The 27,125-nt window shown below is 29.2% G+C and overlaps 4 protein-coding genes and 5 non-coding genes across 9 annotated transcripts; 7 read left to right on the forward strand and 2 right to left on the reverse strand.

Moving 5' to 3' along the window:
* The first annotated feature begins 7,468 nt into the window (after window positions 1-7,468).
* LOC129287318 (small nucleolar RNA R44/J54/Z268 family) lies at window positions 7,469-7,554 on the forward strand. Its single transcript, XR_008587641.1, has one exon. It is a non-coding gene; the product is annotated as a small nucleolar RNA R44/J54/Z268 family (small nucleolar RNA).
* Window positions 7,555-7,910: 356 nt separating this feature from the next.
* On the forward strand, window positions 7,911-7,989 carry LOC129287328 (small nucleolar RNA snoR122). Its single transcript, XR_008587650.1, has one exon. It is a non-coding gene; the product is annotated as a small nucleolar RNA snoR122 (small nucleolar RNA).
* Window positions 7,990-8,478: 489 nt separating this feature from the next.
* On the forward strand, window positions 8,479-8,577 carry LOC129287377 (small nucleolar RNA Z157/R69/R10). The gene has a single exon (XR_008587696.1). It is a non-coding gene; the product is annotated as a small nucleolar RNA Z157/R69/R10 (small nucleolar RNA).
* Window positions 8,578-8,669: 92 nt separating this feature from the next.
* LOC129287378 (small nucleolar RNA R11/Z151) lies at window positions 8,670-8,753 on the forward strand. Its single transcript, XR_008587697.1, has one exon. It is a non-coding gene; the product is annotated as a small nucleolar RNA R11/Z151 (small nucleolar RNA).
* Window positions 8,754-8,828: 75 nt separating this feature from the next.
* On the forward strand, window positions 8,829-8,937 carry LOC129287317 (small nucleolar RNA Z152/R70/R12). Its single transcript, XR_008587640.1, has one exon. It is a non-coding gene; the product is annotated as a small nucleolar RNA Z152/R70/R12 (small nucleolar RNA).
* Window positions 8,938-10,184: 1,247 nt separating this feature from the next.
* On the reverse strand, window positions 10,185-11,797 carry LOC129286762 (photosynthetic NDH subunit of subcomplex B 4, chloroplastic-like). The gene is made up of 6 exons (XM_054922781.1): window positions 11,638-11,797; window positions 11,504-11,548; window positions 10,962-11,121; window positions 10,820-10,875; window positions 10,677-10,748; window positions 10,185-10,577 (listed from the first exon to the last, which is right to left on the reverse strand). The coding sequence occupies exons 1-6, from the start codon at window positions 11,734-11,736 to the stop codon at window positions 10,449-10,451; spliced, it is 561 nt and encodes a 186-aa protein (XP_054778756.1). The 5' UTR covers window positions 11,737-11,797; the 3' UTR covers window positions 10,185-10,448.
* Window positions 11,798-16,278: 4,481 nt separating this feature from the next.
* On the forward strand, window positions 16,279-18,490 carry LOC129286806 (oxygen-evolving enhancer protein 3-2, chloroplastic-like). Its single transcript, XM_054922858.1, has 3 exons — window positions 16,279-16,671; window positions 16,788-17,083; window positions 18,255-18,490. Exons 1-3 carry the CDS (start codon window positions 16,389-16,391, stop codon window positions 18,351-18,353), a joined length of 678 nt encoding a protein of 225 aa, XP_054778833.1. The 5' UTR covers window positions 16,279-16,388; the 3' UTR covers window positions 18,354-18,490.
* A 2,673-nt stretch (window positions 18,491-21,163) lies between these two features.
* LOC129286883 (probable histone H2A.3) lies at window positions 21,164-21,885 on the forward strand. Its single transcript, XM_054922971.1, has 2 exons — window positions 21,164-21,413; window positions 21,549-21,885. Exons 1-2 carry the CDS (start codon window positions 21,225-21,227, stop codon window positions 21,756-21,758), a joined length of 399 nt encoding a protein of 132 aa, XP_054778946.1. The 5' UTR covers window positions 21,164-21,224; the 3' UTR covers window positions 21,759-21,885.
* A 1,329-nt stretch (window positions 21,886-23,214) lies between these two features.
* LOC129284771 (protein DESIGUAL 2-like) lies at window positions 23,215-26,083 on the reverse strand. The gene is made up of 3 exons (XM_054920238.1): window positions 25,906-26,083; window positions 25,487-25,692; window positions 23,215-23,829 (listed from the first exon to the last, which is right to left on the reverse strand). The coding sequence occupies exons 1-3, from the start codon at window positions 26,011-26,013 to the stop codon at window positions 23,613-23,615; spliced, it is 531 nt and encodes a 176-aa protein (XP_054776213.1). The 5' UTR covers window positions 26,014-26,083; the 3' UTR covers window positions 23,215-23,612.
* Window positions 26,084-27,125: the final 1,042 nt, after the last annotated feature.

Below are 27,125 nucleotides of genomic sequence, written 5' to 3' on the forward strand. Positions count from 1 at the left end.
AACTTTAGGATCCAGTAAATTGTACGTTTATCTATACTCGAGGTGATTGAAATATCTCTACTAAGCGATAATGGATTCAGGCATGCACATATTACTTTATTCTATCATATTTGATCATATATGAATTGAAATATTAGAATTAACATAAATCACATCCAATTTGGGATCCCGTAAATTTCAATCATTTTCCATAATTAACTCATATGCAGATTTCACCGAGAATTCACTGCTAGAGATCCTATCCGAGAATCTCTCAGCCTCGTCATTGTGTAGGTTTAGGGGTTTTGCACTTGCAATAATAGATAAAACTGATTTGGGATATCTCCATAAAAAATATCCCAATTTCAAGTGCCATCATTTGAAGTTGTAGATTGGAAGAGCAAGCCTTTCTTCCGTGACATCACAAGTAGCCAGAAATTTCAAAGGGCTTATGTTAGCAAGCCGATTAATTCACCCGCATTACAATAATTAAATTTGTCAATAAAATGACGCAACCTCGTCCATGCCCACTCATAATAGCTATTTGAATATTTGATACATTAAAGAAGAAAATGCACTAGTTATAAATTAATTAATGAATATCATAATTCCTAACCATTACATGTATAACATATTTTAGATTTTAAAACTCTTAAAATACATAAAAAATTTCATCAATTTGAATTTCTGAGCTCCTCAAATTGCACCTTTATGTTGAAAAAAATGACTATCATTTTTAAGCATCAAGATAAGTGTTACATCGGCGTGTGACTGAATTTCACAACTATAAAAATAACGATTATATTATCCAACTTAATGAAAAAGTTTTCAAACACTTAAAATTTAAAAGTTAAAAAATTTTACACATTTTAAAAATTTAAAATTTAAGATATTATTTATATAATGTGTAACATTTTAATTTAAATTTTTATAGTCCATTAGAGTTAAAATAAATAAAAAATATTTAAAGATAATTAAATTAACTAAGATTTTTAGAAAATAAAATATATATATATATATAATAAATAAATATTTAAAAAAAAAGGGCCACTGGTGTCCGTAAAAGTGGGGAATTGATATTAAAATATGCATATATAATGATGGAGGAGAAAAAGGCAGTGCGGACCCGCAAGATTATTTAATCCTCACATGGCCACACGAAACACATTCTGACCACCTTCTCCTTTCGCCTCATCCTGTTTCTTCTGCTTCGCTCCAGAGACGCGACGCGCCCGAGAAAGGGACCAAGAGTGGGAGAGAGCGGGAAGCTTCATGCATAATAGGATATTTTGAATATCATTTAAATTTTTTAAGGCTATACAAGTGCTTTAAAAAATTTTTTGATTATCTATCCTTTTAATTTTTGATTCTGTGATAGTAAACAGTCTAAAATTTAAAAAGAAGAATAAATTTATGGTAAATAAATGTATTTGTTGAGATTATTAGTAATATAATAAATATTTTGGAGTATTATTTTATTAATAAAATTTAAATTTAAAACTTTTAAATTAAACCCTAAACTCTATGAGTATATTTTTGATAAATATCTAAAAATATAAGTTAATTTGTTGAGGTTTAGATGATTATTTATGATAAAATAAAATAAATGATTCTAAGTTTCAAACCAAATTTATAATTTTTGAGTATTTATGAGTCCGAATTTATAAAATAAAAATGAAAATTTGATTATAAAAAATGGTTTGAAAGTTGATTTTAACTTATTAGTATTTATTGATGATTCGAAAGGAGTTAGAAATTTTCTTGAAGGTACTAACTCTAGACTAGTAGTAATAATGGAATTAAAAATTATGTTATATTCTCTAATTTTATTATTAGAATTGTTTTATTTTTTTAAATAATTAAAATTAATATTTATAAATAATATATTATGTGTAAATTGTATTGTTGGTGAATGTTGTGGTGAAAGAGAAATTCTAAAAACTAATTTAGTGAAAAAGCCATGAAGTAACCATGTATTAATTTGTTATTAGTGTTGTTCCTTGTTATTTGTGGGATTATTGAAAAATTTTGTGAATTGTTGTTGTGTAATTATTTTCTTATGTTTATGGAAAAGTTATGGAATTGTGAATATATTTTTTAAACTGTTTTTGCCAAGTGGGATGTTGTATTGTAATATTATTAAAAATGAAAAAATTATAAAGATTGTAATCTTATATATTTATACATTGTTGATATGAAATTATTGACTCTTGTGAAAACTGTTAGGAGATTTATTATTGTTGTATTTTTATGTCACATGATATGCCCTTATTGAAGAGCTTCATATGTGATTTATAAAGGCTCGAGCTACTTTACCTTTGACTTATTAATCTAGCACCGAATGAAGGTTATAACTCGAGATTAATGGAGGAAGATAATAATAGTTATTTGTCATGCATTACAATATCTTTAGTATTTTTGTTGGAATCATGTGATTGTTGTTTTCCTACTTAATAAGCACGCATATAATTGTTTGTATATATTATCATAAGTAATCATAAGTTGGCATTGATTTTTTTAAGTCTCATTATATAATTAATAATTTTTAGGAGAGAGTCACAGGTGGCACTTGGAGAAGCCCTTGAGACTTCATTAGTGGTGTAAATTCATTGTCTCTTTTTGGGTAATTTGATTTATAATTTTAATAATATTATATTATCAATGCTAGGACTTTATGTTTATTGACAATTATATAAATGTAACGATATAATTTTGCCTTTCAAACTATTTCTACTTTTGGTACACTTTGAATGATTATAATTTTAATATCTGATTTATTTTGAATGATTTGAAAAGACATGATTATGAGGTTTTCTAACTAACTTGTTGTGAAAATTGATTAAGTTTTCTATTTTAATTGTTGGTTTATGATTTGCACTTGTTAGAAGCATAAAATTAAAAAAAAAAGAAATTTTGGACTAATGACACGTAGGAGGTTAAAATTTATATAAGATGTTACATTGTGCAAGCTAAGCCAATTATTAAATGCTTTTTATATTGTATTTACTGATGTAAATTATATTAAGCGGCTGTAACCCAAATATAATTATTAATGTGTTTTAGTAGTATCAAACATTGTTTTGTATTGTTTGGAAAGATTGATAGGTGGTTATAAAATTTTAAAATGTATAATTATTTTTATTTTTCCTATTCTATTTTGTTTATCATGTTCTCAATTCTAAAAGGGGTTTTTTAAACCTTTCACTCTTATTTTCTATTTTTTTAATGTTTGGGATTTCAAATTTTGAAAATGACAAGTTAAGAAGTTTAAACTTTATTTATCATAATTGTGCTTATTTAGCCTAATTTTTTTACCATGATAGTCATTTTAAAAGGTAAAATATTTTATAAAATTAGTTTGTTTTATCATTTCCTATTATGATAGTGTTTTAAGTTACAAAATTATTTCAAAAAAAAAAATACAGGATTAGTTGACTTTTGTTTACTATAATAAATTTTTTTTACCACAGTTGAGTTAATTATTTTAAAAAAATTTTAGGGTATTATACAATAGTTTAAGATGCATGATGCTCATTACTCCATAATTAACCACTATAAATCATGTCAATATTAATATTAATATTGAATGTAAATTGCACACTAAATTCTTATATCATGTTGTGAATAATGAGACTTTTTCATCGAATTTAAAAAAAGGAAGAATTACAATCAAGTCTCATATAAAAAAATTAATTACTGTAAGATTCATTTATAACTGAACTAAACTGCATTAACAACTGATTGTATTGTGTTGTCAATGCAGTTTAGTTCAGCTGTTAATGAACCTTGAAGTAATTAATTTGTTATGTGAGATTTCAATATAATTCTCTCTTAAAGAAATGGCTTAAGCAGCTATTTGTATGTATGTTTCACTTGAACATAAATGTTTTTGTAAATTTTTTTATATATTGCACATATTTTTATTTATTTGATGATGAAAATTACTAATTTTTTGGATAAATTACTAATATTTTTTCACATAACATGATATTGATATCGTATTAAAATAAGTTGACAAATTTTGTTACTCTTTCTATCCCAAAATATAAAATACATTTATGAAAGATTTGGCATCCCAAAATATAAAATATTTTAATAAAAAATAAAATTTTATTCATAATATTTTTTTAATATTACTCTTTTCATATATTCTCTTTCTTCAACATTCTCTTGTAAATGAAGTATTGAAAGATATTTTTAAAAATTTATATTTTATTTTAAAAAATAAAATTATAAAATATATTTAATAAATTTTATTAATATTTAAGATTTTATCTACATGTATTTTATAAATTAGAATTGAGGAAGTACTATGTAATTGTTGTTGTTGTTGTTGTTTTTCTTTTGTTTTTTTTTCAAGATTACAGATGGCAAGCCAAGCTTGGAAAAAAGAAAAAGGGAAAAGGAAAACAAGTAAGCGAGGGGTATTTGAAAGGTCTTTTACCCCTTAGTACAAGTCAAAACAATCAGACCTGGCACATGAGTTAGCAGGTCTTCCGTGCTCATTGTGGAGATGCGACCATGATGCTCATCACCACAGTGAGATTTGAATAGTTTAAATTTCCTTTTTTTATTTATATTTTATATTTATTAAAATAAAAATTTATAATGTTTTAATAAATAATTTATCATCAATTAAGATAATACATATTTAATTTATATAATTTAATATAATATTAATTTTTTATAATTTTTATAAAATTTAATATTAAATATAGACTATTTGTCATCAATTAGGATAATTTAGATAGTTCAATTTAATATTAAAATTTTTAAAAGTTGACCATCTAGATATATTATGGGTAATATGTATTTAATATTAAGTTTTTTTACTATAATTTTTATAAAATTTTATCTTAAATGTTATAAATATAATGTTAATTTTTATAAATGGTATTTTTAAAAGAAGATTTTTTAAGAAATTGTAATTTTAAATTTAGACAGTCCAAAAATAAATGTGGATAGTGAGTTTACAAAATTATAAAAAATTTTAATATTAAATTTAGACTGTCCAATTGATAATAAACAAATTTATTAAAAAAATTTGTTTTAATAAATATAAAATAAAAATACAAAAATTTAAATTTAGATGATCTAAATTAAATTATTTAAATAGTTCATACCTTATCAAGGTGATAAATATTAAAAATGACTTCCTACTACAAGGGTAATCTCAAAAGGTCCACCATAGGCTTGGTTGGCCATGAAATTATCACATCTTGATATTGTCCCTGGATAGTGGTGTGACTGTCTTCACCTCCCTCCATCTTGAACAGCACAACGTCTATGATAAAACCAATGTCATCCCATAGATGGTGTTCATTATAAGCAATTCCCACATTATTGTTGTTTTGAAGAATAAACTAACATGCTCCTTTCAAATCATAATATAAATTATAGTTAACTAATTTATAATTTATGAACAATATCAGTTGAAACATTAAATTTTTAAAAATGTCTGTATCTTTTTATTTATACCCTTATTGAATACTATATATAAGAGCTTTTATAATAATAATTAAAATTTTAATACATGATTTTTTTTAAAAAGTAATAAATGAAGTAGGGATATAGTTAAAAAAATAAATATAAAAATTATTTAAAATGTTCCATATTTATGACAAAATAAAATCTTTAAAAAATATTATATATTGTGATTTGAAGGAAGTATAAAATAAAGTGTCTTCGATGAGTCATTATAAATTAATGAGGCATTGTGATCGCTACGTGCAGCCAGGTCATATAAGCCTATACGGGTAGGGTGAATATTAATTACGGTGGCCATTAGCTAATGTAGATTATGTGACGTTTTTGGGAGCACCAAGTATGATAAGTGAATACGTTATCATTATGCAAAATAGGCTTCAGACTCGTCGTCCACCACACCGTCTTTTTTCCATCTTCCACCTCACCTAACGACTCAAACCTTATCCCTTTCCCCCTCCTTTGGAGTTTTCACTCAACCATCAATTCTTTGCATCTACGGCGTTCTTCCACCTATTTCTTGGACTCTTCATTTCTTCTTTGCCTTTCAATATCAGCCTTCGAGTTTCATAATATATTCCACATTTGTTGACTTTTTGAGCTCTAGTCAAGTATTAAACGAAGGTACTTCTCTTAATAAAAATTTAAACCTTAGTGTAACATTGTAATAAAAGTGGAAATTCAGGTGGATCGAGCGGATTTGAGCTTTGCCTGAATAAGTTCAAGCCTAAAGAAGCCTGACATCTTAAAAAGTCTCAATAGTAAGCCTAGCCCCAATTCTTTTGAAATTCGAGCTGTTTGAATACTTAAATCTTATTTTTTTAAAAATATAAAATATATTTTTTGAATATTTAAATGATGTAGAGGATTCAAATATATGATATTTTAATATAAAAGGATTTAAAATTTAAAGAATTAATTAATATTTATTATTTTTTATATATTTTTAAAGATATAATTTTTTATTTAGGTATCGGGCTTTTGAGCCTATTAGCTCGAATAGGCCCAAATGTAAAAAATTATTTTTTAAAATTTAATCTTAAATTTTTTTATATAAGTTTGAACTAACTTGTCAGAATTTAGCTTGAGTTGAAAGATATTAAGCTTTTTATTAGATCCAATTTCTATTAGCATGCGAATACTTTCCGGTTCGGCCGAATTCACATTTGGATTGGGCATTTTTTTTTTATTTTATAAAGGGTGGTCATGGGTCCATATCATTCCCATTCTGGACCTGATCCATTGGGCTCAAAGTAGATATACTCTTTCACGAGCCTCTCGCTGATTAACGGCCACGATTTCATTTGGCCTCCTTCTGTGCCCTAATTCCTCGTGCTGTCCATCTCTATTTAAACGCCGGCGATCTCACACCCAGACTAGGATTGCGGAATGTGGCGTTTGAAGTTTCATTCCAATTGATTATTTGTTTTACTTACTGGAGATCCATACTTGTAGCTCAAAGTTTTGGTTTTCGATCTTGTGTCTTCGTGTGATTGATTTTCTTTACTTCCTCTCGCATGTGCCTGCCTGTGATGGGTTTAAATATACTCTGAGAGTTACCTATGATATCAATTTTGATCTGAGGCATCCATTCGTCCTCCACTTTTCTCTACATATGAAGAACTTTGTTTTGCAGTTTGAAATCGCATGAACAGCTTTTATGCACCCTACATATGAAATCCATGTGCTACCTTTGTATCCTGTGTTCATTCTTTTTTTTATGACATCAGCTTTTACTTTCCGTGATTTGGTTGTGTCTTCAACCCCTGCGTGTTGGTTATTTGAAGTCTTGGTTAATTGCATCATTATTATAATTATTAATCTTTTTAAGCTATCGTTATGGCTGCATTTGTGAATTGAATTAGGGAACCATGACTGTCGTCTATGCAGAGCTACGTGTTCTGTTTGTGTTGATGCCATTCATGATTTCTACTGTGATTAGAACTATTGCCAAGGCACCATATTTATATTTTGTTTCTCTCAAGATTTTATTTAACTATTATATAATGCAAGTGACGACAACATAGACAGGGACATCAGCACTCTACAAGAGAATGATGATTTGTCTGTTGGGAATCTCTCTGATGCACAATTTTACTAAACATTATTTGATAGACCTAAGTCTTGGGTGGATGTTAGATTTTCTTCATTGTTTAGGGTTTTTTTAGGACAAAAAGCCTGGGTGCCCCTCATTTTATGTTTACTACCAGTTCTTCCTACCAGACCCATCATTAAGATAGATTTAAGCTTTGGAGATAAATATTAATGAACTCGAGGAAAAAGGGTTGTCTGTCGGAATATGAGGTATTATAAATAGGCATGTAGAAGTATATTTCCATCCAGATTCAGAATCACGATTGAAGCTTGTAAATGTCTGTTGTTTTTTATTGTGAACAAACACATCTACCAACAATGTATGTAATGAAGTAAATTATTGATGATGTTTTGGCCAATGATGTACTCAAATTGCACGTATTATCAGACGTGGTTATGATGAAATTTCAAATTGTCACTACCTCTGAGGCCGTTTTTTAGAAGGAATGCGTTGTCTCTTTTATGTTGCTTGTTCGTCAATAATTTTTATCCTTTATTTCTCAAACTGCATGTATTTGAGTGATGCTTTCAAATCAAAGGTTTTAAAGTAGAAGCTATTTTTCCCCCCATGATATTGTGACAATCCAAAATGTCTAGAATTTTATGCATGATTTTATATACATTACCCATTGAAAGTGACAAAATGCCAAGCAGTGGATTGCATAAAAGCCTTATGATTTTTGCCAAGAATGGAGATTCGAATGATGTTTCTGTTGAAGCCTGATAGTTATTTGGGCTCCAGAAAGTATCTCATGTGATAAAGCGATCTACGCCGGTATAATAATGAAGGCTTTAATTAGTTGGAGTTATTATTTGCTTGCGGTAATTTACTTGTTAAGAAAATCATCAGCTTTTAACTTCAAATATGGCTGTGATCTACATAGATTCTGTTTTGTGTTTGTTTTTTTCTTTTGTTTTCTGGAGTGTGCGGTGATGAGGCAGTTTATTGGACTAGAGTTTCTGATCTGGGCATCACACTCAGAACTTGATTAACAAACCCTTGGCTGTCTGAGCACACCTTAAGCAAGTTTTTCGATTTCTTTTGTCAAGTTTCTCAGTCCCCCCCCTTCCAACGAATGTCTTGAATGTTTTGTTGAGCTGGTGAAGGAAATTGGCTTGTGATGATACTTTAATTATCTTAGCGGATTTCAGTGAGATTTCTATCAATGATCTGATTGTTACACACACTGAAGCCTGATTTCTTTATAGATATCATTTAATTCAATATACTGTACTAGATTCTGTTTTGGGCGTTGTCTTATTTATCTTTTGGTGCGATGATGAGATTAAACACTTGAATGTGTTTTTGGGTAGTGGACGTGACCATTTGGTTTCGCCGTGAGCCCATTTGTTAAACGACTTCTCCTTCCACTGAGCACTGTATGTTAGCTAATTTTCTTGATTGTGATTACTGTTTCAATTGAGTCTGCATCTCTCTGGTTAGGCTATATTAAAAATCAGTTTTAAATGGGTTGTTATGTTACTGAATAATTTTGTGTATATTACCAATTCCTTGAGGTGGAGGATATCATTTCTCTTGGTTTATTGCCTTGAACTTGATATTTATTATTTTGTTATCCTGATTGATGCTTTATCCACAAATGCCATTTGATCCTTGAAGCGCGACAAGCACTCCATATTGTTGGTTTTGCTTGGGCAACTTTTGTGTTAGTTCTGAACTTTGAACGAGATTGCATTCATCAAAGCGAAGCAAGTGGATGCACCTGAGGCTTGGAACAATAAAGGCATAGATAATTAACATTCTTGAGATGCTGATACTATGGGACGGTCGGATGTTCTTTAAATCTGAATATTGTTATTTTCTTTGGTTTATAATATCCCGTAAACTGAACGCGATTAGATAGGATTTAACCCTTCCTAGTTCGTTTGGATTATATCCTGTCGTGATCCTCCTGAATGTGTCAAATGTTCAGGGTGAATAATATAGATGGGTCAAGACTTTGATTCAAGATTCTGAAAAGACGTGTACTGTCGATGTAGTTTTTTTTTTAAACAAAAAACTTGTGGCGCTTATAATTTTAATGTGTTTTGCATGTCCGTGTAGGTTCTTGCAGTTATTTTTTGTCGCATCGTATCCTTTTTAGTTTTCATGAGTGCAATATTCCTTGTTGGTAAAAAAAAAAAAAAACTATCATGAGTGCAATGTTAACCTCTATTTTTAAATACACCCGAGAATAATGAGTGGTGTTAATGATATTAAATATGTTGGCATGTGATCAACACGGCGTTAATTTGGCTGAGGTGACGAATCTAAACATGAAACAAATCATGGTAGATGATGCTGGAAATCAACATTCGACCTCAGCACAGAACCGTTCTTTTAGGTATGTTTAAAAATAGATCGAATAATATTGTAGACGAGTAAAGAGATCTGGAGTGAAGGAAAAAAATTATGGAGATTTATACCAAAACAACTCGAAAACTAAAGGAATAAAAATTTTGTATTTATGTAATTTATTTAAACTAACGAATCAGTAATTATGTTTTCATTTATTTATTTATTTATTTTTCCTAGAAGCTTGCCAAACTACATAATAAATTTCATGTCTGTCCATCTGTCTATATACAAATGTATCGTTATACAAATAAACACAAAAGAAAAAGGAGGCGACCAACATGCCTTTGGGTTTAATCTAGTTTTCAAAACACTTTAGTAACTGTGGAATAAGCAGAACTAATTATGACAGGAATCTCCCAGAATAGAATGACCAAAACAAGTATCATCTATTGTTGTCCAACAATACATTGGAAGCATAAGCAAATGACATGATGAATGTGGGATGGCCTGCCACTTTTGGTAGTTGCAGAATATAAACTTGTATATATATATATATATATACAATAATGAAACATTGGTTGGTTAAACTTTGTCACTTGACAAGTTCCTCTTTCTTGGCTGCTTCTTCCAATTCCCTCAGCCCTCCAACCTTTTGTTCTATCTCTTCTATTAGCTCCTCTCGCCACAGAGCCTCTCTTGCGTCTGCTTCCATTTTTTCTTGCTGCACACCAACATTGCCACGTATTTCAGATCTTATTCTTTTACATAACTTCTATATCAAATAGCTTAGCTTTTTCTGATAACATGCTCAGAAGATTACCTTCTCATAAATCCAATTACCCGTACCGTCTCCTCCATCTCCTCTGTATGTTTCCGAGTCATAATAGGGGTCCTGAATCATATATGTTGTTATTAATAAATTAAGCTCTGCTATAAAATGATGCAAGGAAGTTAATTGATTACCTTCATAGAACCAAAGAATAAACAGCCCCAGATAGTGAATAGTGTGTAATATGAATCTGCAACAAAAAGAGAGCGAAAATGAAACACTGACAGTTTGGATTGGAGAAGAGAAGCAGAGGAAGTTCATTGATTTGATACTCACAGACATTCTTTATTGCTTCATCACTGAGATGCCAAACAGATTTCTGTGTTATATAATCTATCTGTCCTTCAATCTGCTCAACGATAACAGCCATCAGGGGCAAATCTGGCAATCCATTCACTTTACATGGGCTGGATCTTCTGCTTTTGCCTCTCTCTATCTAATATCCAAATAACCAAAAATATAGCCATGCCTTAAAGTTTTGAGTAAGAATTGATGAGACTGACATTTATCCTGTTAATATATATGAATCACTAAGCAGAAATTCAGGAGTGGTTCTAATCAAAATAAAGAGAAAGGGTTAAAACTGAATAAACTATCAAAACTTACAATATATAGATGAATCTAACAATAACTTGTAAATATCTTAATAATATCTAATGAATACAAAATATTTCATAAATCTCAATAAAATATTTCTTAATGGATAGTATACATACATATACATATACATATACATATACATATATAGAATAACTCTATATCTCCACCAGGATTAAAAGAGAGGTACCTAAGCTGAAAAGAAAACATGAACAACTTACTGGCCTAGTTCCTTTGAAAAAGGTAGAGGCTGAATGCTGCTTGAGCTGCAAGAGAAAACGAACCAATTAATTTCAAACTGGAAACATAATTGCATGTTATTTTCTCATGAAAAGAAAGTGGAAGAGGAATTCACCAATCTTGAAGACGGGTTGGCTTCAAATCTCCTTGTTTGTAAACATGAGCTGTGAATCTGTGACTTGAAAATGGTGAAACCCATGATGGCTTCAGCCATTGTTTTGAACCAAAAAGAGGGATAGGAATTGGCTGTTATGCTATGCCTGTGGCCGCATATGTGGGAGAGAGAGGATAAGGGAAAAATTAAGAGCCACCCTCTTTAGTGTCGTTTTTTCCCCCTCAGTGTCGTTTTGGAGTTCTGCACTACTCTCCCCAAATAATAATTTTATTGCATGAAACAAGTTAGGCTCATTAGTCCAAAAAACACCAAATCCAAAATTCAATTGTACAACTAAATTATCTATAAATGCCAAAGGAAAAATTGGAGGGGGGGATCTTATGCTGCTAAAATTTATTTTAAAGGATCATAAAAATTAAAATTAAGATGAAGGACCAAGCTATAGTCTTAGTATAAAATTTATCAATAATGCCTCAAAATTAAAGTGAGAGTACCACAGAAGTTATGAGGACAATGTTTTAAAAAATAAGGTTGTACAGTTTTTAATTTCACACACACAAAAAAAGAAGAAATAAAAGTAGTATTGCGTTTAATAAAATCAATATGATTTTTAAAAAAATTACTTTTAAATAATTAAATTAATATAATTAAAACTTATATTAATATAATTTAAAAATATTTATTTTTAAAAAGAAAAAATATAATTTTGGGACACTGTACTTTGCTTGCATTTTGTTATTAGTTTCTATACTTTTATTTTTATTTTATTGTTTTAGGTCTCTCTATAAACAAAGTATAGGAACCTTGAAGGAATATAAAACAATAAAAAATAAAAGTTAGGGATTTGAGGGTCTATTTGGCAACATGTTCTAAAAACAATTTCTATTTTTCAAAATAAAAGAATAAAAAAATTTATTTGGTAGCGTGTTTTTAAAAAGTATTTTAGAGAATAAAAAAAATAAAATATTAGCCTAGAGAACATAAAAATTTAAATAACTTTTAACTATTTTGGAATTATTATTCTCGAGAACAAAAGAATATGAAAAAAAATACTAATTTTTATTATTTTTTTCTCAGAATATGTTTTATAAAACACCAATTTTTAGAATAATAAAATAAAAATAGTTTTAAACAAGCTCTAAAACATAAAAAAAGTGTTGAAATCAATAACAAAATGCTAGTAAAGTGTAAAAATTTAAAGTTATATTTTTTCTTTTAAAAATTATTACATTTTTTCAAAAACACCATATCCTAGTCTTTAGAATTCGAAATTTTCAATGTAGATGAGATCATGAACTTATTACAGGTTTCTTGGCTTTATTTTAGTTTATTGTTATTTATTTTCTTGTTATAAAAAAATAACTCTCTCTCAAAATATGTGTTTTTGTTGGTAACTTTGAAATACAACAAGAGATGTGGTCAGAAAATATATATGAGATATGATTAAGAGTAATTTAATATTTTTAAATTTATATTTTTGATATTTGATCCTTTTATATAATTATTATTTTTAATATCCTCTTCAATAAATATTATTTTCTCTAAATTTATATTTTTCATATTTGATCCTTTTATATAATTTATTATTTTTTTGAAAGATAAAAGTTCTTTTACATCTGGTTATAATAAAAAATTACTTTTTTTTTGCTTGAAATTGTTGAATTAAATAATAAAAAGGTTAAAGTTTATTTTTAATCCTCAAACTTTATATAAGATTTTTGTTTGGCCTCTTAATTTTATAAAGTCCTCTATCTGTAACCTGCTAATTTTAAATAATTATTTTTTCTATTTTAAAGTAAACTTAATATGTTAATATTTAAAAATAATTTATCAATGTTTAAAAATGCAATATAAGAATTTTTTGTTAATAAAATTAAGAAATCAAAATGAAATACTATGTAAAGTTAAAAACTAAATATATACTTTATCCTTATAAAAATTTAAACCAAATCTTAAAAGTTTTCAAAATATTTTTTATTTGGGAGAATGATGTTAAAGTTTCAAAACAATGAATTTAAGAAAAGTTAGGTCCTTGACAAATTTTTTTTTAAAAATAAGTTATAAATATTGATTCAGATAATTATAAATTCAAGAGTTTTAATAATAAATAAGATATTTAAATTTTAAATATAACTTTTAATTTATAGTTAGAATTCTTGTTTGCAATTGTTAGAATTAATATTGTTTGGTTAGACATCTACACTTAACAGGGGGTAAATTGAGTGTTTCACCAAATTTCATGGTTTTAATGATTTTCTTCAAAATAAGCTTACGCAAAGATAAAATAGAAAGATTGTTAAAAACGAATTAAGTTTAACTTCAAGAACTTGGTTGCAAAGGTTTTCCAAACACTTAATAGAATAGTTAAATCAAGTTTCCAAAGTTCGTAGATAATAAATAAAAATTCTGAAATCCTTGTAGACACATATTAAAAAAGTTTTGAAAAGGAAAAATAGGTATTTAAAACAAAGATGTCAAAACGAAGTGCCAAAAAGGTTTATAACAAAATTTTTCTAAAGCCAAGAATCAAGATGGAGAGAATTTGAAAGGCTGAATGTAAATAGTAAGGATAGAAATGCTAATACAAAAATATTGCACATGGCAATTTATCATGACTTAGTTTAATCACTTGGTTTACATTCAATTATCAAAGTATTTTTGAAATCTTCTCCATTAAATTTCACAAGTTTAAGCGTGCACTTGTGAGCCACTATAATCTCTCCCTTAAAAACAATGAGTACTTTACAATCTCACAAAGAAATCTCTTTTTTGAACTCGTAGCAAAGAAATGCTTTCCTTAATTTTCTCACAATAATTGTAGAGTATTTCCTATAAATTTTCTCTTCAAAGGGATGATATGAATAATAAAAAAAATTCAATTGAACTCTCACAAAGAGTAGATATGATAATAAATCCTATAGACCAGAAATAAAGAACTTTTCAAAAACTTATACAAATGTAGGTAGAAATCAGTTAATGCATCATAAATTTGTTAGCTACTCATTTAAATAAAGTTTTATATATAGTGTGAGGATGATTATAGCAGTTAGAAATTTCAACTAGATATTTGGAGACATTGCATTGCATGTCTAATAATAAAAACTAAGTTAATGCATTTTTTCTTGAAATGCATTAAATACTTTTCAAACCTTAATAACTCGAGTGGGTTAGGCTATCTAACATGAGGATAAGAGGCTTAGAAACTTTGACAAGAAGGCTTAGACTATAACACACATTGGCACATTCCAAACAACATGAAGATGAGTCAAACAAAATCACAAGTTTCTCTGAAACTCCAAAACTCATGTGGGTACAATCTGAACCACACAAAGAATAACTTCAAGAAATGAAAAACCTCTTGAGCACATTAAAAAATACATGGGTATCGAGAATTTGTTAGTAAGGCTAAGATACATTTTGAATACTGAAAAAGGATTTGACAAAGCTTGAGTGTTCAAGGCTCATACTAAAGCAAACTTGAGTAATACACCGTTGGACAAATCATTAGTAAGGCTAAGATACGTTTCGAATACTAAAAAAGGATTTGACAAAGCTCAAGTGTTCAAGACTCATACTAAAGCAAACTTGAGTAATACACGTTAGACAAATTAATCAACACAAGGATCAATATGTACAAGAACTCAAGTCACAATTTTGATTCAAACCTCGTGAGGGTAAAAACTTCAACCTCGCAAGAATAAGTTTAGAACCTTGGTTTATATTGATACACTAAAGCTCACATGGGTTACAATTGAACCTCATGTGTTTTGAGTGCTTAGAACCAAATTCTCTTTTGGAACTAAAAAATTCATGCTGGCACTAACCATGCCCATGCAAGTTTGAGCGCCTCAAAAGTTCATTTTGCTATTGAAACTCTAAGACTCACGTACGTCATATTGGAACTCACATGTTTTGAGCATCACAAAATCGAAAGTGCTTTGGAATTCTAAAACTCGGGAGGGAACTTTTGAATACTTGTGAGTATGAGATGCAGCACTAAAAATAATCTATGACATTTACTAAAATTTGCGTAGGATGGTCCCTTGTGAGGAAGAGGTTAAGAACATCAAAATGCACAAAAATGTTTTCTAAGTTCAAAATTCATAAGTATGTGCATGAGCCTAAAACTTGTCTTTCAAAACATTTTGCTATGCATATGCAAGCTATCATGATTCAAGGTTATTAACAAAAGATCTAAAAGAAATATAAAGATTAAAACCCTATAATCTAAACTTCTTTTATGATCCTTTGCTCTCTTTGAATGTTGTTTAATAGTTAATTATATAATCTGTATGATACAAAATTTATTTTCAACAAATATTTACAATTTATTTTCAAAAAACTTTTGTGGGATCTTTTCGTAAATTTCTTGTTATCCGACTTTTATTATCATTTTCCCTTATTAAAAGATTTTTTCACGGAAACAACCGGAAACGGGCCTCTGGTTTTGAGAATTATTACTCGTTGTTACACGTGTCGTGCTACTAGGAATCCACCTGGAAGCATAATCCAGCTCGTCTCCATTCGCGCCAATCATTCTCTGCCCTGATTGGCCAGACACCATATCCAACTTATCCCGACTTCGTAATCGCAGATAAGGTGTTCAATCAATTGTTTCTGAATCACACACTTCACTCCCAAACAAACCCAAAATACGTATCGTCGCCCTCGTCGTCGTCCACAGAATTATATTCCCATTCTGTCATTTCACTGAAGCACTTCACACGAATCTCAAGCTCCACTCCTAACTAATGGCTCAAACTATGGCATCGTCAATGGCTGGCTTGCGATCTTCCTCTCAGCCTGTGTTCGAAGGTAGCTCCCGCTTGAACGCCTCCGGCAACGGAAGGACTGTCTCATTGGGCCGTCAAGGGCTCGTCGTCAGAGCCCTGCAGGACCAATCCGAAGCCAGTCGCCGTGTCGTGCTCGGACTGGTCGCCGCCGGTCTGTCCGCCGGGTCCTTTGTTCAGGCCGTCCTTGCCGATGCCAAGCCCATCAAAGTTGGCCCTCCCCCGGCGCCGTCTGGTGGCCTGCGTAAGTATTTCCGATGATCATTCCTTCTGAATCTTTCAATATTAGAGATTCCCAGTACAGAATTTGAGAATTCAAGGTTTATAGATTTGTATGGGAATGGTTGTGGAATGTGGCAGCTGGGACACTGAACTCGGATCAGCCAAGGGATCTGCTGCTGCCATTGAAGGACAGGTTCTTCCTGCAGCCATTGGGGCCGAGCGAGGCGGCGCAGAGGGCGAAGGAATCGGCGAAGGACATAGTGAATGTGAAGGGACTGATCGAGAAGAAGGCATGGCCTTACGTTCAGAACGATCTGCGTTTGAAGGCAGAGTACCTACGCTTTGATCTCAACACTGTCATCTCCGCTAAGCCAAAGGACCAGAAGAAGTCCCTCCAGGAACTCACTGGCAAGCTCTTCCAGACCATCAGCAACGTAAGTTCATTCTCCACATCTATCAAATTTGCTTCAATTATTCCTTTGACATCTCAATTAACTAGGTTTTGTTTTCTTTTCTGTGCCAGATTTTAAATAACAAGTCGCAATATTTATCAAACTTTGATAAATTTATGAGTACAATATTCTGACTTTTTAGTCTGTCTTTGAATCGGTTTGTTTAAGCTTTTTTTAATTAAAAAAATACTTATGTTTTTAAAAGGAATTTACTTTGTGAAAATTGATAATATTTATTTAAACTAAATATTAAAATAACTAAAAAATACATTATTTTCTATAAATAGAGATCCACAAAAAGATCAGATAAAAATCCCTTATTTTGTATCATAAAAATCCTTTATGTTCAAATAAAAATATTGAACACAAAGTGATAAAAAAATAATGTACGAACAATTTAAATTTAATTCTAAGAGTTTTGGGGTTTAACTTTTTATTTTTTATTTTTAATTTAAATAACAAATTCATGAATGTATAAAAAGAAGTATCAATGGTTCATATTCGATTTAGGTGATTCATATACACACACATATTAAATTTTATATTTTTGAATCAACATATTTTCATTTAACAAGTACAATATTTTAATGTTTTTATTTTTTAAATTTAAAATAAAAGTATGAAAATTAAAAGATAAAATAAAATTTGAATTTTTAAAAATTTACTATGGAGCATCAGTATAATATATTTACTCTCTGATTTTTTTAAAAAAAATTGATACTATCAATTTTCTGTAAGGTTTCTTAATACAAGGGCATTTTCCTAGATAAAGAGAAGAGTAAAATAAATATTCGAGACAGAGATTGGATTAAAAAAATTACATGCCTGCATATTCACTTCATCCGACCTTATTTATAAGTTATTTTTAATATATTTCATTCAATCAAGTAAAACCTTAATTGTGATTAACTATATCTTAAAATTGAATAAATTTCCACCATTACTCCTAATAAGGACAAAAAAATTATTTTTAATATATTTTTAGTATTTAATAAAGATATAAAGGTAAAAATAAATGTAAAAAGAAGTGAAATGTAATCAAATTTAATATCCTCTCTCTGGAGTACACACTTTTTATGAATTTGATGGCCTATTTTTTTTTTTTTTAACTTTGATGATTGACTTAATTAATTATGTTTTAACTGATCAACAGTTGGATCATGCTGCGAAGATTAAGAGCACACCAGAGGCAGAAAAGTGCTATGCAGAGACAGTCTCTACTCTGAATGATGTTTTAGCCAAGCTTGGTTAATATAATAATAAAATAAAATTCCAAGCCTCTTTTTCTTCTTCTTGTGTAAGATTAATTTGTGTATGCTTGTCTCGGACTGTATTCTGTTGGATGCTATTTCAAGAAAATCAGACGAGGAAAATTTTACCACCTAGCTACTTACAATTCTTATTGAATTGCATTTGGGTCCGTTAACATCACAGATTTTGCATTTAGAGGTTCTTATTCTAATTAATTGCATGATGGATTATTGGATAAGCCATTTTGGCATGCAAGGATCACAAGTGGGGTGAAGGAATTGAGGGTTAATAGAGGGCAGAGGCAATCAACTATCATATAATTCAACCGATACTTTATCCTCAAATGCTTATGAGTTTATTATTATTAATTTAATAATAATAACAATTTTGAATTTTAGTAAAGCAAAACATTGAAAAAAAGGGAAAAATTAATCTATCACAATATAATTTAAAATTGAGAGAAAACTATAAAGATTTGTAAATTCATTTTTCTCGTTTTAAAGTCAAAAGTTGGGCCATAAAAATTTGACAAGGGGGAATCGATATATTTAAATATTTATATATATATATATATATATATATATAAAAGAAAGTTAGTGTGAATTTAGTATAGAAGCTAATTAAGATCAAAATCTATCTCTAGATTCAAAGAAAATTTATTGATTGCCAATCAATTAGGTTTTCACATTGACAATACAATTTGATCTCATAATTTTATATATTATAAATCAAATCTTTATTAATTGAATTAATACTTATTGGTTTTAAGACTATACAAGCATGGATAGGACATGACTTTAGCCTAATTAAAAGACTAATTTCTTTTATTAAAAAAACTTAGACAACTTATGATTTGATTTGGGTAGAACTCAAAGTTGAGGAGGAGCAAACCTGATTCATAAGATTAACAAATGAAAAGGTTGATTTTAATAATTTAATATCTCACTTGGCTTCCTCCCTCCCTCCCTATGAAAAGTAACAATTTATTTCAACCCAAGGTGAGGTGAGGCTAGGGCACAGGAGGGGCATGCTAGGTCAATAAGAGCAAGAGCGTAACTGTGTGAGTGCGTCTTGTGTCTCTGGTGTATAGGTGACTGACATCCTTTAATATTTTCCACCTACTTATTATTATAATTAATTAATTATAATTATATTAAAATAATTTTAGAGTATTAGACTAGACCAATTGGCCTTGTAGCTTGGTCTTTTTTCAAGTTCAACCTGAAAATGAAATCTGACTTTATTGGTCCTTTTAAGCATTTGGATAAATTATTTTTCCTAACTGAATTAGATCAAATTTATTCGAGTTGGATTGAATTAAACAAGACTCATGAGTTTTTGCACAATTCTAGCTGGCTTCATGCCTACCGAATCTAGATCCTCTCCATATATTCTCTACATATCTCTCTCCCTATGCAATCTTTGCCATCCATACTATACTACCTTGATCCAACGGTTCCCACTTTGCCGAGGCAAATATTGAATTTGTGCGTTGCATGATGAAGATAAGATGTCGTTACTAACAGTTCTAAGACCATAGAATAGCATAGGAATGGCATCCATCTCTTAGATATTGAATCTTGTGATATCATTGGCGAGGGGCATCAAAAACAGTCAATTTCCTTCTCTGACACGGAACAGCTGCATTCATCTCACACAAAATGGTGGCTTACTGGACTAGGCTTGTGACAAAAAGCGGCATCGAGAACAGTAAATAAGGAACCACATCCATCATCTTGTCCGATGTGGAATGGTGGCATAAGGGACCAAATCAATCTCCCTTGGCAAGATAGATGAGTTTCTTCACAGCAAAATTGCAGTCGGAGGAATTTCTTCATTCAAGGACAATAACAACTTGGTGGGTCTGTACGAATTTCTAGTTGTTGCAAACTTTTGACCTTGAGAACTTTTGTTGTTAGGGGATCTCTTGATGTGTACTTATGTTGACAGGTGGTTGTGTAGATTTGGAAGGGAAGAAATAAGTATTTTAGTGGCATAATAATGGAGTTTTGGCATAATAATTCAAAGTGGGAATCGTTGGATCAAGATAGTAGAGTATGGATGGCAAAGATTGCATAGGGAGAAAGATATGTGGAGAGTGTATGGAGAGCATATAGATCCCTACCTATCTTGTTTCTAAGTGGATGATTAGGACACCGCACGCTACATGAACCCCAACTCCAAGTCAATCTCTTGGACCCCAAAGCTGGAATGGAACCCTCTCAGTGTTTAATCATTAAAATTATCACCGGTGTTAAGAAAAGGATAATTAAAAAACTTAAAGTGATCATTAACCCAAAAAAAAATCTTGCCATTTTATAAATGGAAGAATGACAGAGATGCCTCAAAAAAATTAATCAATTTAAATTAAGTCTCAAATGTTAAATTTTAAAAATTTACAATTTAATTTTTAATTTTGTAAGTTCTTTATAATGAATTTGTAATTATTATTTTAAATTTTAACAATTATATTAAAATTTAAAAAATAAATTATAAATTTATTTATAATTTTAAAATTGGAAGATTGAATTATAATTTTTTAAAATTTAACATTTAAAACTTAAATTAATTAGTATTTTTGAACTCTTTTGTCATTCTCCCATGTTTAAATTTTCCACGTACGCGCGCCCCCCAATTGCAACTTTTGCAAGTCCCGCATGTCACAAATCTAATATCTGACCGTACAATTATTCACACCAATCAACGGTCTGAGATCAACGATCCGAGAGACGTTTCCTGATTGGCCCAAAATCTTCATCCTTCCTCGTTATAAAAAACCAAACGGAGCCATCGGACTCCGCCGTACCAAGAATCGTCATCGACGCCTGACCTCAAGTTCTTTAGGAGCAAAACCCTACCTTCTCTGAGAACAATGGCCGGAAGAGGAAAATCCCTCAGTGCTCGCACCGTCAAGAAAGGTGCCTCTCGGAGCAGCAAAGCAGGTCTGCAATTTCCCGTGGGTCGGATCGCCCGCTTCTTGAAGTCCGGGAAATACTCCGACCGTCTCGGCGCTGGCGCCCCAGTCTATCTCGCCGCCATCCTTGAATACCTCTCCGCCGAGGTATGTTTCATTCCTCAGAATCACCATTTCAGAAATGGAATCCGATCGTGCAATTCTCAGGCTTCATAGATCTCGCTCTCGTTAATTTGAAAATACAGTGAATATTGATCGTGATTATTCGTGAATGAAATGCAGGTCTTGGAATTGGCTGGGAATGCTGCGAGAGATAACAAGAAGACTCGGATTGTGCCTCGGCACATTCAACTGGCGGTGAGGAACGATGATGAGCTGAGTAGGTTGCTGGCGAACGTGACTATCTCAAACGGCGGCGTTTTGCCGAACATTCACAACTTGCTCTTGTCCAAGAAAATTGGCATGGGATCGAAAGTTGAACAAGAAAGTTGAGCTCTGTTGATTGTTTGATGCAGAAACGTTCGTAAATTCAGACTGGTTTTGCTTGTAATTGAGAATATCTACAGATAGTGTAGAGCATTTGTATCAGATAATGGAAGAAAGCTTTCTTAGTTTTGAATTACTGTTACAAAAAATCAACGGTCCACTATTAATTCACCAATTTCACTAATATATATATATATATATATATAAATTAATGTAGCAATTAAAAGAAATTAAAGAATTTGAAAAACTCATGGACATGGTCATATGGTAATATAGATAATAAAAAATATATTTTTTAGTTCTTGAATTTTTTAATTATTGATTTAGTTTTAGAATTTAAATTAGAACAATTCAATCTTTATTATTTCTTTCATTTGGAATAATTTAGTTAACTTAATGAATTACCTGGTTGAGTTACATATTAAGTTAAATTTTTAAAATTAAATCAATAATTAAGAGATAATTTAAAAATTAAAAATTATATTGTCCCAAACTAATAAGAGCATAATATAAAAGGATAAGACATACTCTTTTTATTTAAAAATATAAAATATTTTTTGAGAAGTTAAATGTTTAAAAATGTAAGATATTTTTAATATTTTAAGGTATAATTATTATTTTTTAAAAAATATCTCTATTGATAATGATTTTATATTTATTATAAGGTATTTAATAAGGATAAATATGAAAAGATAAAGTTAATTTGAAAGTAGGTAAAAACTTTATTGGAGGGTGAGATTTTGTTAAAAATATTTTATATTTTTTAATAAAGGAAGTATGGAAGTTCTGTTTTCACTTTAGTATTTAGATTAACCATCAAAATATTTCAATATCAATACACATACATTAAAAATTATAATAAATAGTATTATTTATAAGTTAATGACTGTATAATTTATTATCATGGAACAATTGAATACATGAATATTTGAATCCAGAAAGGAATACTCCATTCTTATTACATGGGCTAAACCTTGATGATGGTTCAGATATGTCTATAGTTAGCATATAATCAGTTTATAACAGTAAAAATGGTAAACTATATCTATCAAATTATCTTTTTATTCGTCTAAAAATTCTTGCCTCCTCAGGCGGTAGAACGGAGAATTAAGAAAAAAATTAGACAATATTTCCGACGATGATAATGTGAATTAATTTTACAATGGACAAATCATGAATTTTGAAGCAGAACACATACTCTACAAGGCCTTCGTAAAAAATAATTTAAGTTACACACACATTCACTCCTATCTTAATTATAAGGTAAAGTTTCAAAACTATATTTAATCCTCAATATAGGATAGCAATTAACTTTTTTTTTTTGGGTGTGTGGCAATATTGTCGCACATTAATTGCACAAAGTTGTAATTCTTAGATAAATTTTATTGTAATTACTAATTGTAGCAAATGACAAAAGTAAAAAGTCAAACATTTTAATTTTTTGAAAAAATTACACCTAAGTTTTACAGAATTTATTACCAAAAACTCTAATAAAATTTATAAAATACTTTTTAAATTTTAAATCCTACACAATTATAACTTAGATAACGGGCCCTTACAATTGATTAATGGACACTTATAATTTTCTATTATAAGTTGTCATTTTTTTGTTTTGCAAGTTGCATGTGCTTGTTGCCCAATTGTAAATGTTCTTATTCAAGTTGTTAATGTGCAAGATTTGAGATTTAAAAGTATTTTGTAAATTTTATAAAACTCTCTAATAATAAATTATTTTTTGTAAGACTTAAGTGTAATTTCCTAAATTTTTTACATGTTTAAAAATATTAACGATCATTCTTTAAAAATCATGATCAAGTTAATTAACTTTACCCTATGATTAGGATAAGAGAGAGTATATATTTATGGGTTTGGTCGTGGTGTTGATCTCTGGTCTTCTCTAGCAGCAGCAGCAGCAGAGACATAGTAGGAAACAGTGAAGAGGCCATGGATGAAACATAAGATGCCTCCAATGGACAGAAAACGATGAGTTGAAATGCCACATTGTGCTCTTGACCTTGTCTTTGTATTTGCTAATGTCCCCGTTACCAACATTGAGAATGCCACTCCCAATGTTACCCTGCATCAAATTATTCCACTTCTCTAGTTTTATTGCTAAGCATTTATTCACATTGGCATCTTCTAGAAGATGGTTTTGGAGATAAGTAGAAAAGAAAAGGGGAGAATGACATTTAAAAACCTTTTAAAAATATTGTTTATAATCAATATTATCAGAATCAAACTGGACTGATGGATCTGATTAACACAAAAAGCAATCCATCCTGAGAATTGCTAAAAAATTGGTTGAATTGTTTTCAAACCAACTAGAACTGACATAATGGTGGGTTAATTGGTTGAACCAATCTTTTTTTTATTTTTTTTATTTTTTTAAAAAAATTAATTCATATTTATAAATTATAATTTACGGATATTTGTACCTAATAAGTAATGAGCATTGATAAATGAAAACAATGAACAAAATTGTAAGAAATATGTATATAATGAGTATATATGTATATATTTTAAAGTTATAAATTATAAATTATGAAATAAGTACATATATTTTGGATAAAAATGATGGAATAGTGATGGGTATTTCATTTTTTATTTTATATTATTTTTTTAAATTAAAAACTCACTTTGATTATTATATTTTTAAGTATATATTATTTAAAACATACTAATTTATTCAAGAGCGATAGAACCATGATTCGACCATTGAATTGTAAACTAATACCTCATTCGATTCAATGATTGATCCAGTTTTCTTAACATTGTTTATAGTTACAGATTCTGAAATTATAAAATTTAAAAAAATGACTATAGCTTGTACCCGAAATTAAAATTTGAAAGAATGACAAATACAGATCTCATGAGAATATCAATGTGAAATTAGTTTTTTTTTTTTTTGACAATTGAGGTTCCTAAATTCAGAACTCATTCTCCCATACTCCAGTATTAAAATCTTTAAAAAAATCTTAATTTATCATTAATCTTTTTATAGGGTCCTTACTTGTCATTTTCCCTCAAAACTTTTTCTAGTTAATTTTTTTTAGTACTCCTTTTTCATATTTTCATTGTTTATCTTTCACATCTTCAGTGCTCAATTTTTCAAGTTTTCAACGATTATCTTATATGTATTAAATACTCATTTTTCATATTTTCAATATTAAAAAACATTTTCAAAATTTTTCAGTATCAAAACCATGAAAGATGAGTATTGAAAATATTTAAGATGACTATTGAAAAAAGATAAAAAAAACTATGTAATGAAAATGTTATAAAGATGACTATTGAAAATGTAAAAGATGAGTAATAATTAATGAAAATGTAAAACTGAATAATAAAAAAAATATTCAATCAGAAAAATTTTAACCCCAACTAAGGACTATAGTCTTTTTCTAAAATTTCATAATGTTAGGGTCTCTAATTTATGACCTGATAGATCTAAGAGTAGCAAATTAAATGAGAATCGGAATTTATGAAAAATAGAGGGAATTTGTTTTGACTATATAAATGATTACTTGTATTGAAATCTTTTGAGTCAAACATAGTCATGCTTAAAGTGAGAATTGTTTTTTTTTGGTATATAATAAATCTAATTCTCAAAAAAATAATTTTAAAATTTAAATTTATTTACACATCATTATTTATCCATTCTTTAAATAAAAAAAATATTTGACTATAATTTTCTTTATTTAAAAAAAAAGAAAGAGAAGGTGTGGGGATTAAAGTACCATGAGAAAATGAGGAAAGCCATTCCAAGCTGCTTGTTGGCAGAGGCTCTTAAGTATTGTTGCTTGTTCCAAATACAAACGCAGCCTCCCAACAAGTTAGCAATCAAATGAGCAACAGCCAATAGAATCGTTGCAGCCAATCCTAACTCGAAAGCTTTGAAACTCGGATCTCTACACTCTACTATCCACATCTTCACATGCTTCATCTATTTAATTTCATCGTATCAAAATATATTACAATCTTAGTTATCAAACATAGTAACATGAATCACACGATACCATTGGATTCTGTGAAGAACTAACTATCCATGTATTGTTTCAAATCATTACATCATTCATAATTAACCATAGTAAATAATTTTGAAGAAAATTAAAAACAAAAGATCGATATAGGAATTTTTGGGGAGTCATTAGAGTACCTTGCTCTGAGCAATTTCAGCTTGAATTCCAAGAATGCCAGCAACAACATCAATGATCATCACAAATATGCAGATGAGGAAGCCATAGTTTTTGCCTTTGACCGCCATTAATGTTTGTTCCTCTCTCAGAAAATGAAGTACAGAGACAAGGGACAAAGAAGAAGAAGAAGAAGAAGGAGAAGGAATAAAGATGAAGACAGATTTGGGGGATAATATATGATATGATAAATGCATACAAGAGACCCAATTGGCTAGCTGTACAATTTTGCACAATAAAGTTGCTTTTGTTTTGTTCACATTTTCACTTTATTCTGCTTCTTCATCTTTCTAATATTCCTTTCCATGCTGCACAAGGAAACCACAGTATTGCCATCGAAACAAGCAAACTTCATATATACATACACATACTTTAATATAAATTATTATGCACATTTTAAATATTTATAAATTTAAAATACTCTCATAATATGAAGAATATTACTCCATTCGTCTTAAATTATAAAATAATTTTAAACAAAATCTCATATATTAATAAAGCTCATTAAATATATTTTTTAATTTTATTTTTTCAAGATAAAAATATAAATTTTTAAAAATATCCTTCATTTAATATTCCATTGATAAAATAATATTGAAGAGAGAGAATATATAGAAAGGGTAATATTTAAAAAATATTGTTAATAAATTTTTATTAAAGTATCTTATATTTTAAGATGCTAAATTTTTTTTAAAAGTATTTTATAATTTGAGATAGAGGGCACTGATAGAGCTACATGATAGTGAGTGGAGCAAATGCACCCCCTTACTTGGAAAATATTACAAGTATGTGATGTGAATTTTGCAATTATGTACCCTCTACTCTTGATATATTGCACCCTCTAAATTAAATAAAAAATATTTAGATTCAAAAACTTATTAGATATAAAATAGTTTAATTATTTACATACGATATAAAGAGCATATTTACATTAAAGATCATATTGACTTGTTTAATATAATTTTTAAGGAAAAATGATAAACAATCTATTTATATTACTATAATTTTAGTCTTATAGTATTATTATTATTTTAAAAAATATATTAATTTTTTATTAAATTATCCTGCACACTTTGGCTTTGGATTCTGACTCTATCATTGACGGAGGGAGTATATTATAAGTTTATAACTAACTAATTAACTTGTAGGTTCAAATTTCATTGCTAATGTGAATATCATTTTT

Source organism: Prosopis cineraria, unplaced genomic scaffold (assembly GCF_029017545.1).
Source record: "Prosopis cineraria cultivar Desert tree isolate PC_DT_omini unplaced genomic scaffold, ASM2901754v1 PC11, whole genome shotgun sequence".
Taxonomy (NCBI): Eukaryota; Viridiplantae; Streptophyta; class Magnoliopsida; order Fabales; family Fabaceae; genus Prosopis; species Prosopis cineraria.

What these genes read in the sequence shown, in the direction of transcription:
- LOC129284771 (XM_054920238.1), bottom strand. Translation starts at nt 26,013, where the DNA reads ATGGCGGTCAAAGGCAAAAACTATGGCTTCCTCATCTGCATATTTGTG. An exon ending in CTGAAATTGCTCAGAGCAAG is followed by an intron (nt 25,693 to 25,905) that starts GTACTCTAATGA and finishes GAAATTAAATAG; the next exon opens with ATGAAGCATGTGAAGATGTG. An exon ending in GCTTTCCTCATTTTCTCATG is followed by an intron (nt 23,830 to 25,486) that starts GTACTTTAATCC and finishes AATTTGATGCAG; the next exon opens with GGTAACATTGGGAGTGGCAT.
- LOC129286762 (XM_054922781.1), bottom strand. Translation starts at nt 11,736, where the DNA reads ATGGCTGAAGCCATCATGGGTTTCACCATTTTCAAGTCACAGATTCAC. An exon ending in CCAACCCGTCTTCAAGATTG is followed by an intron (nt 11,549 to 11,637) that starts GTGAATTCCTCT and finishes TTTCTCTTGCAG; the next exon opens with CTCAAGCAGCATTCAGCCTC. An exon ending in GTAATTGGATTTATGAGAAG is followed by an intron (nt 10,578 to 10,676) that starts GTAATCTTCTGA and finishes GTTGGTGTGCAG; the next exon opens with CAAGAAAAAATGGAAGCAGA.
- LOC129286806 (XM_054922858.1), top strand. Translation starts at nt 16,389, where the DNA reads ATGGCTCAAACTATGGCATCGTCAATGGCTGGCTTGCGATCTTCCTCT. An exon ending in GGCGCCGTCTGGTGGCCTGC is followed by an intron (nt 16,672 to 16,787) that starts GTAAGTATTTCC and finishes GGAATGTGGCAG; the next exon opens with CTGGGACACTGAACTCGGAT. An exon ending in TCTTCCAGACCATCAGCAAC is followed by an intron (nt 17,084 to 18,254) that starts GTAAGTTCATTC and finishes ACTGATCAACAG; the next exon opens with TTGGATCATGCTGCGAAGAT.
- LOC129286883 (XM_054922971.1), top strand. Translation starts at nt 21,225, where the DNA reads ATGGCCGGAAGAGGAAAATCCCTCAGTGCTCGCACCGTCAAGAAAGGT. An exon ending in TTGAATACCTCTCCGCCGAG is followed by an intron (nt 21,414 to 21,548) that starts GTATGTTTCATT and finishes AATGAAATGCAG; the next exon opens with GTCTTGGAATTGGCTGGGAA.